Source organism: Gadus morhua, chromosome 2 (genome assembly GCF_902167405.1).
Source record: "Gadus morhua chromosome 2, gadMor3.0, whole genome shotgun sequence".
In the NCBI taxonomy this organism is placed as follows: domain Eukaryota; kingdom Metazoa; phylum Chordata; class Actinopteri; order Gadiformes; family Gadidae; genus Gadus; species Gadus morhua.
Window position 1 is genome coordinate 2,096,487 of NC_044049.1, and position 19,591 is coordinate 2,116,077.

General features: G+C 50.1%; 1 protein-coding gene across 1 annotated transcript; it reads right to left on the minus strand.

Annotated features, from left to right (window-relative positions):
- Positions 1-3,564: 3,564 nt before the first annotated feature.
- tbc1d10b (TBC1 domain family, member 10b) lies at positions 3,565-14,767 on the minus strand. Its single transcript, XM_030348267.1, is given in 11 exon segments — positions 3,565-4,682; positions 5,675-5,829; positions 6,483-6,672; positions 7,241-7,306; positions 7,614-7,728; positions 8,170-8,276; positions 10,513-10,620; positions 11,312-11,411; positions 12,653-12,861; positions 12,863-13,772; positions 14,687-14,767. Coding segments are annotated over 10 exon segments (2,961 nt in total). The 5' UTR covers positions 13,754-13,772; positions 14,687-14,767; the 3' UTR covers positions 3,565-3,662.
- Positions 14,768-19,591: the final 4,824 nt, after the last annotated feature.

Genomic DNA, 19,591 nt, shown 5'->3' on the forward strand with positions numbered 1-19,591 from the left:
ACACCTCAACAACAGTACGCTGATGACACCACTTCCATCATTTTTTGCATGTTTTTGTTGTTGCATAGATGTGTCCAAGGAGGTCTTACTACCAACTACACTAAAGTCTGTCTACCAAAGCCGTCTTATAGCAGGAGGAGGAAGCCAACAAGCTTAGAGGGGTAAGGGGAGGGCGAGACGGAACCATGGCGACAGTTGCCATGACAACGTCCGATGATGGCGATGAGGAAGCTTCTCCGACCAAAGTCCCCCCCCCCCGATCCGTAAAAAATGAAGTACAGTACATTCCAGTACAGCCACAAAGACCTCATATAATTCCTTCCTTCATTATTATCTAATGGTATTCCAGTAACTGACCATACTTTCCATCTCATACAGAAAGCGGCGATTTATGTATCATAAACGGGGGTTTAGAGGAGAGCAGAGCGTTAGAGATTAGGGAGTTAGTCAACGGTTTCGTTATTACCTTTGCTTCACTTTTTCCGACAAAACAGGCATTTTGATCTGCGGGAACAGACCCATGGAGATAACACGAAAGCCACACGTTGATCATTATTACACAGTAAGTGTGAGACCTTAAACTTGCTATTTAAAAGCCTAAAAACACCCAAAGATATCAGGTATTGTTCTGTCAATACAGTCGAGGACACCATTTCTTTGTGATGTTGCCATCGAATACTGCGATTTAACGAAATCTTGTGAGCCAGAGATGACGAACAAACTTTGAATGTAAACTTAAAAGCTGTAACGACATGCATGGAGTTTGCCCTTGTAAATGTAGAGTACACGTCGTGCAAAAATAAAAATATATAAACCATAAACAGTACTCTGTAATCCCCTTTGGCGGTGTTGTGTGTACAACCGTCCGTCCTTCCAGTCGACCAGGTGTTTTGTTATCAATACATACAAAAATAGTCAAATTGCAAATAATAATAATTCATAATATACTATATTTGATTAAATTAACCACTTTGTACATAAATACATAAGAGCCCAAAAGGTCAAAGTTCAGAGGTTAATGCTACATTGGCAAACCTGGCACTAATTCAAGTGGCTTCCTACTCTTCTTCTAATAAAAAGCACAGAGTGCTAGCGTGAGCCAGCGTTATAACTGCCCCCGGTGACCGGCCGCTACCGGGACCAGGGAGGGGGGTAACCAACCCTGGGGGGTGGGCTTCTTCTCAACGGGGGCAGTGCAAACGTTATCCTTCACTCAAGAGTCCCTGGACACCAACCTTCACCTACACCGACATTTGGCTAAAGGAAACCTTCATTTGATCATCTAAAAGCAAAGTAACACTATGTTGAAACATTTGGTCCGCGGGAACAAGGGTTAAGTGTCACGGCTAATGGCGGCGGCGGCTTCTTCTTCTACACAGCCAACACCATCGCAACGTGGCCGATTCTCCCACGGAAGTCCCTCGAGAGAGAGAGAGGCTTTAAAAACACAAGGCTCGCAGCCGACGCAGAACACGACACATTAAACTAAAGTAAAAATAAATTAGGATAGAAAGAGCTTTAAAAAGGCCTCCCAAGTGTTGTCTCTTCAGGGGGAAATACACGCAGGTATAGTCCAACCATGGGCCTGCCAGTTGGTGAAACCGACGCATGCTCTCTCCCTATTGGCCCCTGATCACATGACCCAGAGCTGACCACGCCCCCCAACTGGTTAACCCTAAGGGGTTTCCCTTTCCACGCAGCAGGGGCGAGAATGGTGTCCAGGTGTGTTACGAGACCAGGTGAGACACCTGTAGCCATATAATAACATAACGGATCTACGAGTTTTTGGTTTCCTTTTAGATGCATTATAAACGAACAAAGGTGTAGATAACTAGTACTGCAGGGGGGTGGGGGGGGGGGAGGTCCAGGTCCTATTCCTATCCAATCACCCCGAAGCCGCGATACGCTAGCGATCTTAGCATCTTCACGTTAGCATAGCGCGGCTTCACCATGAGTCGGCGTTGCGTCGAGGAGGAGGCCGGTCGACCGCAATCCATGACATCACCGTACACCTCAAACGCTAATTACAATGGAAAGGGCCCCCCTCCTGGCCCCTCACTGAGCCTGTCCCCCTCCTGGCCAATAAGCTTTAGCCCCGCCTACAGGGCTGGGGGGGGACTGGCAGATATAATTCAGGAGGGGACTGACGAGTGTGTGTGAGGGTGCCAGTGATGAGAGCGGGGGGGGGGGGGGGGGGAGTTTGCGTGGCTTGGGGAAGGGTGGAATATTAGGAGGAAGACTACAACATTATACATTTCACGTGACTACTAAGGCACACACTCACTCACAACATTGAACACTAGAATAAATAGATACAGGTCCTCCCAGGCGCGGCGACGCCTCCGTGGGCTTCAGTCCGTCCGTGGCCTTCAGCCCGTCCGTGGGCTTCAGTCCGTCCGTGGGCTTCAGTCCGTCCGTGGGCTTCAGTCCGTCCGTGGGCTTCAGTCCGTCCGTGGGCTTCAGCCCGTCCGTGGGCTTCAGTCCGTCCGTGGGCTTCAGTCCGTCCGTGGGCTTCAGCCCGTCCGTGGGCTTCAGCCCGTCCGTGGGCTGCAGCCCGTCCGTGGGCTTCAGTCCGTCCGTGGGCTGTAGCCCGTCCGTGGGCTTCAGTCCTTCGGGGTTTGTGATAGGAGACGGGTTCCCTCGCCCCTCTCTTCTCTCCCCACGCGGGGTCACGCCATCGATCAGTACGTTTGCATGCACTCCGGCGTGCGTGTGTCCCGGTGGAGCCTCTGATGGAGGACAGGAGGTCAGGTGGTCGATAGTGAGGTCCGCGGAGCGCGTTCGGTTCTCACGCACTCCACGCCGGGACTGGGGGGGGGTCTCAGAGACACGGGACTCGAATCCTCGGGGCGTCCGGGGTGCACGGAGCAGTTAAACACCAGGCGTTCCCCAAAACACACCGAGGAAGCCACGAGAGGAGTGTTCACGGAGTTACCAAGCTGCCAAATTCCTCACCCGTGATCTCATCTTCGCTTGGAGACAGTGCCGTCATGGCAACCGTAGGAGTGAAGCCCACGCTGCTGCTAGGACGGCCGCAGGGTGAGCGAGATGAGTCGGATTCAGGGGTCAGGATGGGGGTCCATGATTAAGACTTTACTATTTACAAGACGCAGTGGCGGCGGGGGGCGGGGATGGGGGGCCAGGTCGACCCCCCCACAGCCCAGCGGCCCCCGTTCGAGTCACAAAAAAAAAAAAGATAAAATGAAATACACAACTTCACGTGGGTGGCCTTCTGAGATGAGCTGTTGCTGGGACCGTTTGTCGCAGTGCAAAAAGAAAAGCTGAAACAATAATAATAATAATAATTATAATAACATTAACAACCATAACAATAAAAAACCTGTCCCTCATCGTAGCGGGGGGAGGAAGGGGGGAGGAAGGGGGGAGGAAGCCCCTCCCTCCCAGGCCTCCAGGTGCTTCTAAACCATAATACCAGTACGAGATAAAGTGTTTGAAGTGACACACGCTGCAGGAAGCCACCCCCTCCTGCTATTATTATCAGCCCCGGTAATAGCCCCGCCTTCCGCGTCCCAGGGTCCTTTGTTCTCCCTTTCCCCCCCCCCCCTCCCTCCCCCAGTGGCCTTCACTTCTTCTTCTGTGGTGTGGTAGTGGTGTGGGGGGGGGGGGGATGGGGGGAGGAGGGGGGGATAGAGGAACAGAAACTAGGCAGAGTCCTTGGGGGCCCCGCCTCCGTTCCTCTCGCCGGTGGCGTTGGCGGCGTGCTCGGGTCCGGCGACGACGGCCGCCGTCTTCTTCTTCCCCGACCGCTCCTTCTTCTTCTCCTTCTCCTGGCGCTCCTTCTCCTTCTTCTGCCTCTCCTTCTCCGTCTTGTCGCGCTCCTTCTTCTCCTTCGTCTCCTTCAGCTTCTGCTTCTCGTCCTCCTTCTCCTTCCTCTTGTCCTCCTTGCTCCTCCTCTTCTTCTTGCCGCCGCCGTCGGCCGTCGCCGTCGTCGTCTCCTCGGGGCCGACCGGGGGCCCCTCCTTCACGGGGGCCTCCTCCTGCTGGGGCCCCGGCATCAGGGGGGCGTTGTGGGCCATGGGGGAGGGGATGGAGGGCGTCACCTGCTCCACCACGGGGGAGGGCGTCAGCGTGGTGGGGGGCTGCATGGCGGCCTGCTGCGGGGGGTTGTGTGACGTGGGCTGGGCGGGAGGGTCGAGCTGCTCTTGGGGGGCCACCGGCGACGACTGCTTTGGAGGCTGCTGCGCCGGCGCGGGGGCCCCCACGGTGAGCACCAGGGGGCTCTGGACGTGGGGCGCGGCCGCCGCCCGGGGGGCTGCCCCGGGCAGCGGCGGCTTGTGGGCGGGGCCTCGGACGGGGCTGGCGGCGGCGGCGAGGGGCCGTTGCATCGGCGGCATGGCGTCGGCGCCCGACGGCCCCGAGAAGGACGCCTTCTTGACCAGGGCGTGGAACGGCGCCTTAGAGCGCCGGAAGCCCGGGAGCGACAGCAGGCTGGAGGAGGCCCTGAGGGGGCCCGGGGCCGGCGTGCCCCCGCCCCCGAGGAAGGAGAAGCTGCCGCCGGAGCTGATGGAGGAGGCGCGGCGCTTCTGCTCGTGGATGGCCCGCGTGCCGTTGAGCCGGCGGCCGGGCTGGTGAGTCAGCTCGCCCCTGGACTCGCGCCACTTCCTCACCTGGACGGTGCACTCGCGCTCGATCAGGGACTCCGTCACCGGGAGGACCACGATCTGCACAGACGGGTGGAGGACACGTTAGAGGAAGGAGGTGGGAGGAAGGGGGGGGGGGCTGAGGAAGTGAACCCGCTGGGGCGAGACAACGCAGGAAGCTGAGTCAAAGCGTGCGTCGGTGAGTAACAGCATGTGTCCTGCTGTTGGTGTGTGTGTGTGTGTGTGTGTGTGTTTGCGTGTGCATGCATCTGCAAGACGAGGCTTCTCCTCGAAGAATGAAACCCGGGCGTTGCCGCGCAGAAGCACACAGAGTAGCAAGAACGAGTACAACACGTACTGTAGTCTATTCACGTCCCCCGACGGAACAACCATCCCCCTGTCGTAGTCTCAGTGCAGCCACAGAGAATGGATTGTTATGACCTTAAAAAGGTCCTATATTACACCACCAGGTGTGAGTGTGATCCAACCGTTACAGGCTGCTTTGAAAAGTATGCCTCTTCTGACATCACAAACGGGCGCGTCCACCTAGATGTATGGCGGCTAGATGAGCAACGTTTGCCTCCGTCCACTGGGTCGGCTGCAAGACTGATCTATCCAGCGTACGTGTAGGCGGACACGGCCACTTATGATGCCACTAAAAACAGATTTTCTAAACGGCTTGTAACGTCAAATCACACTCACACCTGGTGCTATAAGATGGGACCTTTAGGTCTGGGGCACCGAGGTGACGATACGAACACCAGAATGACCCGAGGAACCCCAGTAATGAAGCGAGGAGCCCCCCAGTCAAGCTCATGCCCTGAGGCCCGTTAGGACTTTAAAGGGATCATCATGGTTGCACGTTCACGGACCCCTTACATCCACGAGGGCCCGACGTGCGCCTCCCAAAAAAACTTCCGTCGAGGCGACGCAGCAGCAAGGGCTGTGATTGGTCCGCTAACTAAAACCCGACGCAGAACCATAAACGCTCACGACTGCGTGGGCATTGGAACCATAATCAGCCCAGCCTTGTGCACCGAGGTGATGCTACAGCACCCCCCTGTCCCGCTCACCTCCTGCACCAACACGTCCTCTCGCAGCAGGTCGGGAGAGATGTTCCTCAGGCGCTCCATGGTCTCGTACATCCCCTGCAGCTCGCGCAGCTTGTCCACCGAGCCCAGCATCTGCTTCAGCAGCACCAGGCCCACGCGGAACACGATCTTCACCCCTGGGGACGCAACGGGTCAGAGGTCAGGGGTCACACACACACACACACACACACATCTAAAATAATGTACGGATATGTATCCAGCTGATCTGCACTTTCTATAAAACATTCAATGAAGAAAAATATATAAAAATTGAAAACTCGCTTATATTAGTTTTGTGATGGTTTTACACTATAATTTAAATTGCGATCATAATCCGATTAATCGCCCAGCCTTAACACAGAGCCATGGATAAAAGCGTTTGCAAAATGCCCTGAATGTAAACTGTAAATTAAGTGTGGATCTTTACAATACTGGAGCGTGTAAACAGCTGAGCGGCAGGTCCCGGCTTTTACAGGTTCACTTAATTTTCTGCTGCGTTTTTACTTGCGTATTACAATTTATTTAGCACTGAACTTTTCAACCTCCCTTTCTGTGCTGACGTGACGAAACGACAGTAAAACGACAAGGTTTCACTGTGTGTGAACACCTTTAAAAAGAGGAACCTTAAAACATACACATGTAGCTCAGCATTCTCTAAAACCATGTATTAATTTATCCATCTTTATTATCATTGTATTGTTAAGCATCTAGTAGTGCAATTTTGCACGAAAGGCGGCATACGAATAAAGTTTGATTTGATTGCGAGGTGCACGCGGAGTAAGACCCTCACCTTCACAGAAGAACATGTCCCAGACGCGCAGCACGCAGGACCACGGCAGCGTGCGGGAGAAGATGCACATGAACCACTCCGTCATGTACAGGATGGGGTCGATCTTGAACTTCTTCAGGTGGCGGTAGGCCATGGGACACGTGCGGCGCAGCAGGGAGAAGAAGATCTCCCCGTCCAGCTGGATGGCCTCCTGGGGGGGGGGGGCGGGGGGGGACGCGACATAGAGGTCATGGGTCAGCTGTGAACCAGTGGGGCTCGGCCGGAGTCAGAGCACATCGAGGCCAGGACAGGTGCCACTTGAAATTCTGTGAAACTTCATACATAATCCAGACTTAACTATTGTTAGCTTGATTTGATTTGTTGTTGATTCATTGACCCACGTAATGAATCAGAATCACTTTTATTACATCTTATTGTACAGTACACAAGAGTAAAAATCTTAGGCTTGGTTGGTGTAATGCCAGTACTTGCTCCGTTTCAATACTTTTACCGTTTAGGAACATGGTTAGTATCCATGCAATCATTTGGACTGTCTGCTGTGTGTGACCACAATGGGAAAACTGCTACTAGCCTGTTATGTGTATGTGTGTATTCATGAATCCATCTATCTACGATATCCTAGTAATAATGTGGATCACATTTTTCATAACCAGGCCAAACCACTCCACATGAACATGTGGTTGGGAGGCCTTTGCTCCCAGAAGGTCCTGAACCACTGATCTAATCTGTGGCTACAGGCCGAGAACAGAGCGTCTTACCAGCCCGGCGCTGTAGTAGCCTGGAAGGTATCGCTCGCAGATCTGGACCAGGCACCAGAAGGCTTGCTGTCAGACAGAGAGACACGGGCGTTAACGAAAAGACAAAAACTCTCATAAAAAACGCCTTTCATAAGAGAACACACATGAGAAACGAGCCACACTTGTATACAAAGATCACATTTTTACAACAAACTACTAGAACATTATGACTTTTAGCAAAAGTATCTGATGAGAGAGTAGGTGCATGCACAACGTATAAGCCATCCGATTAAAGGACCAACGACTGCTTGAAGTCGATGGAAGTCGATATCAGTACGGGCTGACTCTGAGTCAGTCCCCAGAGGTCGGTAGGGCGGCGCAGACGGCCTCCTACCTCGGCGGGCATGTGCATGAGCAGTACGGCGGCCACCGGGGCCTGGGCCTGGCAGTAGCCCTCGTCGGGCCGGTAGATGGTGTAGGCCTTCAGGATGCGGTACAGATCCTGCTGCCTGCACACAGCCATGGGGAAGACTGAGATTAGGCTAAATTAGGGCTAGGCGATTCATCGAATTTTGATCGCGATTTCGATTTTAGCGTCAAACGATCTCAAAATTGACATAATCTATTCTATTCACGTCCACCAACGGAACAATCCTCCCACCCTCGTAGTCTTCGATTTATTTATTTTTTGTACCATTTTGTGTATTATTTTTAAGGCGAAATTTCTAAGTTCTCAGTTATTTTTCCTTTTTTTGGGAGAGACATGCTGAATAAACACAAAATGTTTTCAAACCCAAAAACAATCGGTTGAATAATCGTGATTTCAATATTGATAGCAAAATAATCGTGCTTATGATTTTTCCCCTAATGGAGCAGCCCTAGGCTAAATGCTGCCCTGGCTCTGGGGTAATGGGTTGAAGGCGTGTTGTATACGTGTGTGAGGAGTTTACCCGTGACCCCCGCGGGCAGCGAACATCTCATGGAAGGGGAACTGTCTGTGGAGGTCCTTCTCTATGATGTCCAGCCACTTGGCCTCGCCCGGCTCCCTCTCCAGCTCCTGGAACAAAACGAGCAGGGAAAAACAACAACATAAGAACCCTCCCTAGAGGCAGAGGAGAACATATAACTTCAGGAACGGATTACAATTTCGGTTTAAATGATATACATTTTATTTACAAGAAAATTGTGCGGTTTGGCTGAGGAATATTGGAGAATATGAGTGCTGTCGCACATTGCATGCATACAACCTGTGTAGTAGTAGTCCCAGTAGTTGCAAAAGCACGTTTAACTTACTAGTAACGACATCTAAACCAATGTAAATAACACTCTTCAAGGGGGCCAATGAAAGAAAACACTCATTCCATCATTCTAACATTCTGGAGGAATATTAATTACCTAGCTTAAGGAATCAAAGAAATGTCAAAAACGCTTGAGGCTTTGCATGGGCATCCTTTAAATTCATTTACTAAACCCAGGGCTAACAGTGGCATTGGGCCCAGGGCCATCAATAGAGGGGACTGAGGGGCCACATAGTTTCACCACATTTGGACAAACGATGCCGTCAGTAAAGGGAAGTAAACACTGGAATAGCCGTACACATGCAATAAAAGAGTGCCCTTCATATCTCAGTGCAATATCCCTCTCAAACAATGGCACAAGGCGGGGCTCAATTGTGCTCACTCCTTACCTCACTTGTTGCGTAACGTATTTTGCGTGTTTTTTTACTTGTGTATGGTCACTATAGTGTTTCCCGTTTCGGTTCACTGCCTGGGGAATACAGATGCAATCTAGCGTGCTTCCTTCTTGTATTTTTACATTTATGTTTATGTACTTGCTCTGTCCCTATTTAATTTAACAAAAAAAAACAAATTAACACATTCATATAAAAAATGTAATTAAATAAATAAAAATTAGAGCTGTCAAGCGATTAAAATATTTAATCGTGATTAATCGCATTAATGTCATAGTTAACTCTAATTAATCGCGATTAATCGCAAATTATTTTTCTATGCTAAATATCCCTTGATTTTTTTGTCCCATAATTCTTCTCATTTTAATTCTCTTATCAACATGGTGAAGTGCATCGGCTTGCCTTGTGCAAAGGATTTTTTATTGATAACAACATTGGCATATACACTGATCAAAACAGGACGATACAAAAAAAGAGCCTATAGTGCAATTAAACGACTGCTTTGAACAAATGTCATTTGAACATAGCTGTCAGGCTACTGATTCTTTGTTTTGAGCCCAAGGAAAAAAGAAAAAAAAAAAATTTTTTTTTTTTTTTTTAATAAAATAATTGCGTTAATCGCGCGATAAAAAAATTAACGCCGTTAAATTTGCTTTGAGTTAACGCCGTTAATAACGCGTTTAACTGACAGCTCTAATAAAAATATAAACAAGGCGAGACGGGGGGGACGAGGGGTCCACTCAGCCCACCTGTTTGAGCGTGATCATTCGGGGGTGGGTGGTTGTCAAGCAGGCTTACAACCCGTTGGTCTAAGAAGCTTACAGCCCTGCACGTCTCCCGACCTTTAACAGGTGGGTGCAGTAGCCTGGCTAATAAGAGTACTAAAGTGTGACGTCAAGTTTCCATAGCAACCCTTTTTTCCGGTTCTAAACAAACCAAATTGACAAGGGGAAATCCTAAACCACACAAACGTTTTATAGGAAAGGAAAGATTTTTTTTTGCGAATTGATTTGCGAGTTTGCTTTACCAATGATGCAAGTAATATTGAGAATAGATTGTCTTCATACACAAAAAAGAAACCTAAACAAACGTTGTGTAAACTCCTCCTTTTAATACCCCAGGGAATACATGAACGCCTCGACATGTTTCGATTGGTAGTGATTTTCACCTCTTGAAATTGATTGATTGATTGATTATTTTCATTTTGATAGAAACAATGCATGGAAGCAATGAAAAACGCCATCTCTTGTTCGGTTTTTCAGAACTGAGAATCCGGTTGCCAGGACAACTTGACGTTTTCACTTTAGTACTCTGTTGCCAGACGTTGGTCTGGCGAAGCGGGCGTCATTTCCTTCAGCACAAGAGGTGTGATCAACGGGCCTAGTTCAACTGACTCTTTACGCGATTGGCTGCTTGCCGTCGCTTCCCTGTCGTCATTGTGTTAAACCAGCCAATAGCGCGCCAGGGGGGAAAAGCCAGCTTGGTGATTGGCTGATCGGAAGCAGAAAGAAATGCATCGCTCTACTCCAGAACCTAGTGCAGGGCGAACTCAAATCGCCGGCAGAAGGGCCTGGGGCTACCCAGTCTAAGCGGACAGCGTTACCTCAAACTTCCCGGGGTTCGCGTCCAGGAGGTCCTGGCTGTTGGACAGCAGCTGCCAGGCTTTGGACCGGAGTGACGAGGGGATGCCCTTCCTGCAGCGGATCTTCACCTGGGGAGACAAGCAGGGGGGCAGCAGAAAGGGCTGATTATGGTCCCACGTTCTCGCAGCGCAAGGGGGTTACGGACCCCTTACGTCCTTGCGGACCCTCCTTGCGGACCCTCCATGCGTCCACCACGAGGGCCTGACGTGTGCCTCCCAAAAATTGTAACCTTCCGTCGAGGCGACGCAGCAGCAAGCTGGGATTGGTCCGCTCACTAAAACCCGACGCAGAACCATAAAGGTTCGCGACTGCGTCGAAGCGTCTGCGTTGCGTGAACTTGGGACCATAATCAGTCCCTTAGCGACTTAGCATTCACCTCGGGAATGCAAGCAGGGGTAAATAGCCTGTTAGCATGCATAGCATCAGAACATCATAGCGTTAGCTGCAGCTGTACAGTGTTGAACGTGTAGACTTCAATGCTGGGTGTGGTGTACTTTATCTCTCAAAAGTTTTTGTAGTACACAACATTAGCTTTTAGTTTGAATAGAAAAAAAAATACATAAATACATGCATATCTGTAAATATTATATATTTACATATTTTATCCAGGAGGATTAAGGCTAAGATTTGTGTTCATCTTAGCCAATCAAAACAGAGAACATGGGTAGGCATTTTCACACCGCCCGAAACAACCAGGGCACCACCACATCAGTGGTGGGAGATAAGGCCGCTTTGACAGATGATCGAGGGTGACAGTACCTTCTGGAAGCGATGCTTCACCCACTTGTCCCAGTTGCCGAACATCTCCAGCCATTTCATCTCTCTCTGCCGGGCCACCTCCAGCCGGATGTCTTTATCTCTGAAACATCGAGCGAGATCGCATCAGTGGGTCACGAGCAGGAAGAGATGGCGTCTTCTTTAAACCAGGGCACAGTAACAGTGACATGAGGACTAGGATGTGGGACTTATTGTGCAGCTTGTGCAGAGTCGCCCACATGTTGCTGTACGGTACGCATCTTTCCAATGCCACGTCGTTCAGACATTTACATTTAGGTCATTTAGCAGTGCTTCGATCCAAAGCGACTTACAATAAGTACATTTGTCCGAAGAGAGAGAAACAATAGTAGTGTCGCTGTCGGGACAGTAAGGATGTTTATATAACCAAGTGCCAAGCACTAAGGTATGCTCATTAAGGTTAACCTGTTACCCATTTGTAACACCAATACTGGAGTATAAGCACGGTGAATCATAGCCAGGGGTCGGCTCATGTGTCGATCCACCATCACCACCACTCCATCTCACTCCTACCACCACACCTCCCTACTACTCACTACTACCACTACTACTCCTGACTACATCCACTCCTACTACGCTCCACCTCTGAGTGTCTGAAGGACGGCTGATCTGAGAGGGACTTTGTGATTAAGCGGACACGGCGCCCCCCCTCGCCATCCCGCTCCAATCAATAAGCCTCTTAATTATTCAACAGAAGGAGACCAATTAGTCCGTCTGGGGGAGACAATGCAAGAGAAAAAGAGGAAGCATGTTCACGAAAAAGGGGCCGCAAACGTGGAGGGGACGGGTGTGGCGGGAGAGGTATGAGGAAGAGACACGCTGTCCAGTCTGACTCACCGGGGCGCCCTCAGCACTATCTGACTCAGACCAAGGACAGATTGAGGCCGGCCAGACACGTTAGGAGAGAGAGGGGGGGGGGGTGGACGCAGAGAGAGCGAGCAGGAGCGGGCGTGACCGGCCAGGCCGACGAGCTAGGCCCGGAGCTCAGCGAGTCACGTGAGCCCCCCACGATACAGGGGCGGGCGGATTGAGTGGACGATAGGACGCAAAGTGGAGGATCATCTAGCAGATCAAATCAAGTCATCACATGCTGATCGAATTTAGTCTCCCGGGAAGAGAAAGCAGCCTACGTGGAGCCGTGTCAGAGAGCAATCTTTCATCCTTTAAACATACCGCCTGCCTAAAACACCGCATCCAACCTGGGCTTACGATCTCTGGCGATCAGCCGAGCACATAACGGGCCACAGAATCGATGAAGGGCATCTTCCGGTAAATACGCGCGTGTCTACGGGTCGTCTAACCTACCCGCTCTCGCTGTACTGGTTCCCGCCGAGGAAGCCGTATTTGTCGGTGCGTCTCGCCGTCACGCCGTTGACCTCCGAGTCGGAGCCCACCGAGCTGCCGTCCTCCCCCAGGCCGGAGAGCGACTCCAGGGTGCCCGACATCAGGCTGGCCGACTCCAGGTAGCTCATGGTGTCCAGGGCGGGGCCGCGCCTTGGGGGTGGAGGGGGGCAGGTAGAAGTCGGCCGGCTCCTGGATCACCGGGAGGGGGCAGGGCGGGTGCTCAGCCCGGGAGGGCGTCGCCGGGGGGGTCTCTGCCAATCCCGTAGCCGGGGGGGCGTGATGCTTTGGGGACCAGGTCCCGGGGCTTGGTTTCGGGGGTACCGGCGGCGGTGGCGACTGCGCAGGCTTCTCCTGGGCGGGGGCCGCGGCGGTCTCCCCTGGTGTGGGTCTGGGGGCGGAGTCTGGAGCAGGGGGGGCGGTCTCTGGGTTAGGGTTAGGGGCGGGGACTAGAGCTTGCTTGGGGGCAGCCTGGGCGTCGTCCAGGATGGAGGGGTTTGGGTTCTGGGCGACGTGCACACTGGGGTAGAGGTTAGGGGTGGGCTTAGGATCGGGGGAGGTGGGCGACGCCTGTGGCGGTGTGATGGCGGCCGGAGGCTCGACATGCTCAGTGGGGCTGCTCGGGGCGACGCCCGTGGAGTCGGGATTGGCCGGGACGCCGCCATCTTGTTTCACAAACGGCGCGGGGCCGGCCGCGGTCGCCGGGACCTCCGTCACTCCCGAGCCGTTGCCCTGGGAGGCGCTTCCAACGGTTTCCACGGGGATCGGAACGCCGGGGCTGATGGCTACGGCGGGAGCGCCATCGGCGGGACCCGGGAGCAGGTCGCGCTCCGTCAGGGGGACAGGTGGGGTTGAATCCCCGGCCGGCGCAGCAGGTGCAGCGGGCGTAGCGGTGGGGGGGCTCGGGGGTTTGTCGTGGTAGAGGAAGGACTTGGGGGTGGACAGCTCTTCCCAGGCGGGGCCGCTGGGGTCGGGCAGGGCCGTGGAGGGTGGCGGGATGGACGGAGCCGCAGGTGGATCGCCTACAGCTGAAGGCGACGGGGTTAAGGTGGAGGTTTCAGCCATGGTTCCACTTTGGTCTCTCCTGCGGAGACAAGGAGGGAGGGAGGAGCAGAGTGAGTTACATCATGTTTGTCTCTGTAGAATGAAGGGGTCTGAATTGGGATCAGAATGCAGGTGTTGAAAATTGCAAAAGAACATATGACAAAAAAGATTGTTCTTGTCACAATAATATAGGGACTAAGGAATATGACTGAGGGATGAACGGTTACTTTATCCAAAACTGGGATGGAACAGAAAACATGAGATGCTGTAGTCAGTATGCACGTTATATTCATATTCTGTTGTCTGAGGCCTTGGGTGGTCATCTCTACAATAAAACCCCGTTCCACTACCCCATTCACAACCTGAACTTCAGCGTCATTGAGCAGGAAGCCTGCCTCCTGCTACTTAATATATTAATAACAAACGGTCTACTTGATGACCACCTAGTTGACTTAACCAGTATGACACTGGGACGATGCATCAAACATCTCTATGAAGATATAAAAAACTATAAATTGTTCAAGTTAATGAATGGCAGCATATAGAGAAAGTTGTGTCATTGAATGTGGGCGTTACACAATTGTAAAGTATGCATATGTGTAGTAGCAAATTAATGTGATAACAAAGCACTATTCAACTGTAAATAATACCTATAATAACACATTAAGAAATATCCCCATTAACAATTAGCATAGTGCAATAATATGCAATTATAAGTGGGCTGATGTTCTAAAGCTTGCATTAATAATAAATATTTTTATAAACACACCAAAGTACATTGAGCCTGCAATTGGACTTCCATCAGCAAACTACAAAGGTTGCTTAATCTAAAAACAGTCCCTGTACATAAAGCTACACTCACATATTAAGAGTTGACATTCTGAAAGAGGAACGAGTCCGACATCAACGTTCAACATCATCATGCACATAACGTTAGAAGTCAGGGACGCCTACCGCCACTGGGCCACACCGGCCGGCCACAGATCAGAGTCACAAACCTCACTGCACTTTGCTCTCGGATCATCTCCAGCAGACCTTTACAACAAATAAACCTAACTTCCCTATTCAGCCGGCAGGACATATCATGCATCATCCACCACAAAACGGTCAACACCCTGTGGTGAGGTGAGGCCCGGGCCGAGATGGGACCACGGCCTCGCCGCTCCTGTTTGGCCCCGGTACCTCGGCTGCGGTAGGCGTTTTACTCACCGACGAGCCGCTGTGGGTCAGCGGGACCCGTCCGCCTGGGCAGCCGGGGGGCTCCGGTCCGCGACCCCCCACAATTCCGGTCCCGGAAACTCCTCGGTGAGATGAAAACACGGCAGAGGGGAGACGTGCTGCTGTGTCAAGACTTCTGAGACCGAAGAGCTGCACACGCGAAATGTCCCCGCGGCAGCCCCTTCGCCTTATAGCCTAGCTTGTGGCTAGTTTAGCTCTGAACCTAACGGTACCGTTAACTTAGCATGTGGCTAGCGGAGTACGCTTGGGTGAACGGTAGCTCTCCACCTAACGGTACCGTTAGCCTAGCCGTCCTGTTGTTGTTAGCCTCCTGAGCTAGCCCGAATGCCCTGTCTACCCGTGTTCGTGTGCGAGAAGATACCTGCCGCTCTCCCTCCGGTTAAGCTACGTACTGTTCTAGTTCTTCATCTGGAAGCAAACAGGACTTTTTTCTGTTTGAGTTGTTCTGCTCGGCGTTGACAAGCGGCTTGAGCACATTACGGCAGGCGCCAGCGTTTCCCTACTGACAGTGCGTGCGCGTCCACGACACCGCCGTCGAACACGCGCACGCATTATGCAGAGGTCTCCCTCCTCCTCGTGTTCTTGTTCGGAAACGCTTCGTTGCAGGGGGGAAATGATAAATAGTGAGAATAACATTTTAACATTTTGGCCAATTTAAATGAGATTATTCCGCATATTTGTGCGTTGTAACACTGTATTTATGTGTACAAGTGTTGCTTTAAAAATAAAATAAAAAAAAGTTCGCGCCCTAACAAATCCTACTAAATATTACTGCAATATCTTGTTCTGTCAGTAGATGACACCGTTCGTTTGGTTAACGAACGCATATTTGTACAAAAATACAGGCTCTTACCGTCGGCCACTAGAGGATGCTGATAAGACACCCTGCACAGTTTTTTTCTGAGCGATGCGCATGTGTGTCGAGACAGAAATAGCATAAATACAGCGGAGTCACTATTGGGCGTTTGCTGTGTCAATGTTTTCATCGTTTTATCGCAAAGGTAGCAACCCACGGAACATAACGCACAACAAACTCGTGTTTGCACACTGGATGAAAAGCACATAACTTTTACATTTCCCAATCGATTTTGTTTTTTATTCAAGGGTCTCCATGGAGTAAAGAAGAATATATATATATGACATAAAATACATATAATAAATATGAAGATGAACATGAAAACGAACATTTCAAGGAATTGTAGGCTATTTGTTGTGTCTTGCCCTCTTCAATATGACGGCGACGTGTCGAAGTAGGCCTAGTCAATGCGGCTAATATGTCTATATTGCAAACGAGGATATCATTGCCACTGAAAAATAGGCGTCTGAACGGAGAACCAATCCTCCTCACCTCCCCTGTCAAAAGGCTTTCTTTGGTTTGGGTAAGGGTTTTTCGGTTCATTTTGGGGCTGCAGAGCTGTCGGCTTCCCTGGTAACGCCCCCTCAATTCAGTGTCAATCAGCGGAGGACGGTTGAGCATCAACGCTTAACGGCAGGTGAGAGGAGGTCCATATTAGCCAATAACAGGTGACAAGCCTGCAATAGCTTGGTTTAACCATATAGGGCAATTGTTGCAGCAGTTCCTCTCCATTCATGACTCAGACTGCAGTGGTGACAGCCAACCATAACGAGATCACTGATCACCTCACTATGGTGACACAAATGCAAGCGACGTAACCACGGTGACAAAACACGGCAGTTATTAACACAGGATTTTTGTGCGACCTGCCAGATAGATGCAGTCAAACAGGCATTTTGCCTGATCCAATTTAGAATCAGAGAACAGGTTCTTCCTCTGTGGCATCTGATCTTCGTCTCTCTGGGACTGGCACCTGAACTCATATTGGAACCACATGAGCCCCTGAAGGGAGAGAGAGAGAGTCCAGAAGGGCAATGAAACGAAAAAGGAACCCCATGGTCTGCCAAGGTTGATCCAATCATGAGCAAGAAGACAACCGTTCTCTTTGCACATGCACACATATTTTTGCGTGTCACCGACACACACACACGCACACACACACACACACACACACACACACACACACACACACACACACACACACACACACACACACACACACACACACACACAGTGTTATAAAGCTTTTAATCTAAGAATAACTGAAGAAAACAGGTAAGATAAGAAGCGACAAAGACAGCAGTGACAGCCTGTACACACCTGAGAAGCCTGGGGCAGAAGGAAACGGCGTCTGAGATATTTGAGACGATGATCCCAGGCTCTTGTTTAGACACCATCCCTGAAGTTAACAATTGCCTCAAACGCCATCTCTCCCTCATATAACACTTTGTTTGATACACTGGAGGGTGCATTGATAGGTTGGATTGATACGTAGCGTGCATAAATACATAGGGTTCTCCGGTTCACAGGATTCTCGTTTCAAAAGGCTGCTTTGGTTCATAGGGTGTACCCTGTGCACCAGGAGTCAATGTTGGGATAGCCATGTTTAGCTGTGGACTGCACACATAAACATGGCTATCCCAGCATAGATCCCTGGGGGCTGGGCTGACTTCTTCCATATGTTCTGCTGTTCTTCACTGTCCGGTGGTGGGTGTTGTTTTTGGACCCTCTGATCAAAATCATTACGAACAAGACTTCTACGAACAAGGCTTCCACGAACAAGACTTCTACTAGCGTTATCTCAACGGCCAACGTCTGTTTAACGACATGCCTCTGAATGGTTCAAAAGGGCATCAACAGATCATTATAAGGAAAAACAAAAATACATAGATATGCAGTTGGCCTGGACCAGCTAGGGATAATCTTTGCCTGGAACTGGAGCAAAACTGCCAAATACCAGTGGAAAAGAAGAGTCTGCCAAGACGAACAGGCGAGTGAGACATTCCGTGGATGGAGGAATGAGCCTTACGGAATCAGTTTGGAGGAATCTTTCCCCACAGATGTGTCTAATGCCCTCGCTGTGTCGTTGGCCGGTAATGTCCCCATGATATTCAATAAAAAAATCTCGGTTTCACTTATTTCCACAGTCCTAATATTGACCTATTGAACTAAGTATGTAACTCAAATCGATTTATTCATTATTTTGGGTTTGAATGAGATGTGCATTGATATATCCTGATCCCCTTCCAATCTCATCGAGGGCTCAGGCATGATTGAAAAGTGTTTCAGAGCAGCGAGAGTCAATCACAAAATATCAATCTAATTTATTTTGATGTATACGTTTGTTTACACATGGATATTCGTCTCATTAAAAGAGCGCCGAACCAATGACAAAAAGTGATGTGGTAACCATATCACTCAATCCTAGAGGGTTACAGAGAGGGGACTCTTGTATAGGTATTTCTCCCAGAACAGTGAGTGTATGCGTTGAAACCTGATTTAAATCCCTCCCAAAGGCCCAACTACATACCACTGCCAGACATACCAGTATAACACATTTACGAAACGACACATCAGTCATCCAACAAAGTGTATTTACACAAGAATCTGAGTGTCTTAGATTGTGTGCGCGTTGGTGTGCACCTGAGTGTGTGTGTGTGGGTGTGCGGATAGGTGAGTGCTTTCAAGTGCGTCGGTCGCTTTTATTTTTGTCTCTCCTATCAAATATTTAAGCCTCCTCTCCCATGTGTGGGACTGGATACCTCTACTTTCCAGGCAGCTTTCTCGAATCTGTCAGGAAGAAATGCAGAGGTACAGGTGGCTGAATGGAAAGTCTGCATAGATCTTTTTCGCCATTTTCTCACTAGGTAAAGTGCTTTGGTGTCCGGAAAATCACTACATCATGGAATAAATTATTATTATGATGAAAGCTACAATGTGTAACTTATGCACATGCATGCCCGTCCACTGAACACAGTTTAGGTTTCACTTTTGACCATTAAAGGCCATGTTAAAAGGGCTTTCAGGGGAACAAGACAAAAAAAACTTTATATTTCCATGCAAAGCTAAAATAAAAGAGGAGATGTGATGTGATGAAACCCTTTCCTTCCCTGTTTCTGCAGCTGCTCTGCGGAGGTCAAACACCTGAGCCAGAGACGTTTCAAAACCAAATAAAGAGGTTGTTTCGTCTCTATGGTTTTGCTCTGTAGCAACAAGCACATGTGGAGAGCATCTATCAAATCGACGGACCCTATCGGCTCTGCCTTCAAGCTGCCTTTCAGATCAGCCAGATCCGTTTCCATGGATATCACCCAATGTTTCCAAATGCTTGAGGAAAGACTGAGGTTTCCCTGCACTTTACCCGCTGCATGAGTCATCGGTAGGGGGATTGTTCCAGAATACCCTCAGTCTAAAGTTTGGGGAACTCCAATAACCCTGACACGCCTGAAACAACAATAACAGATGGCATAGTTACGGAAAAACAGTTGTAATGCAGTGGTGGAATTGTGTGAGGGCTTGTTCCACGGTTAAGAAACCTCCTTGGTATCCGTGGTTACGGTCATCTGGGATTGATTAGCAGCAACCAATCTATTTCATCCTAGACAAACCAGGAAGGAGGCTCGATGTTCAAAATACCGGAGAGAGACTGGGCCGGAACAATACAGAGACTGGGCCGGAGACACCAACAAGGGTTGCCTGTTTTGAGATGCTCTACCATCGAGAACTTGTTTCGTAAGAGTGGATGAGGCTTTCAGGGGATTTTA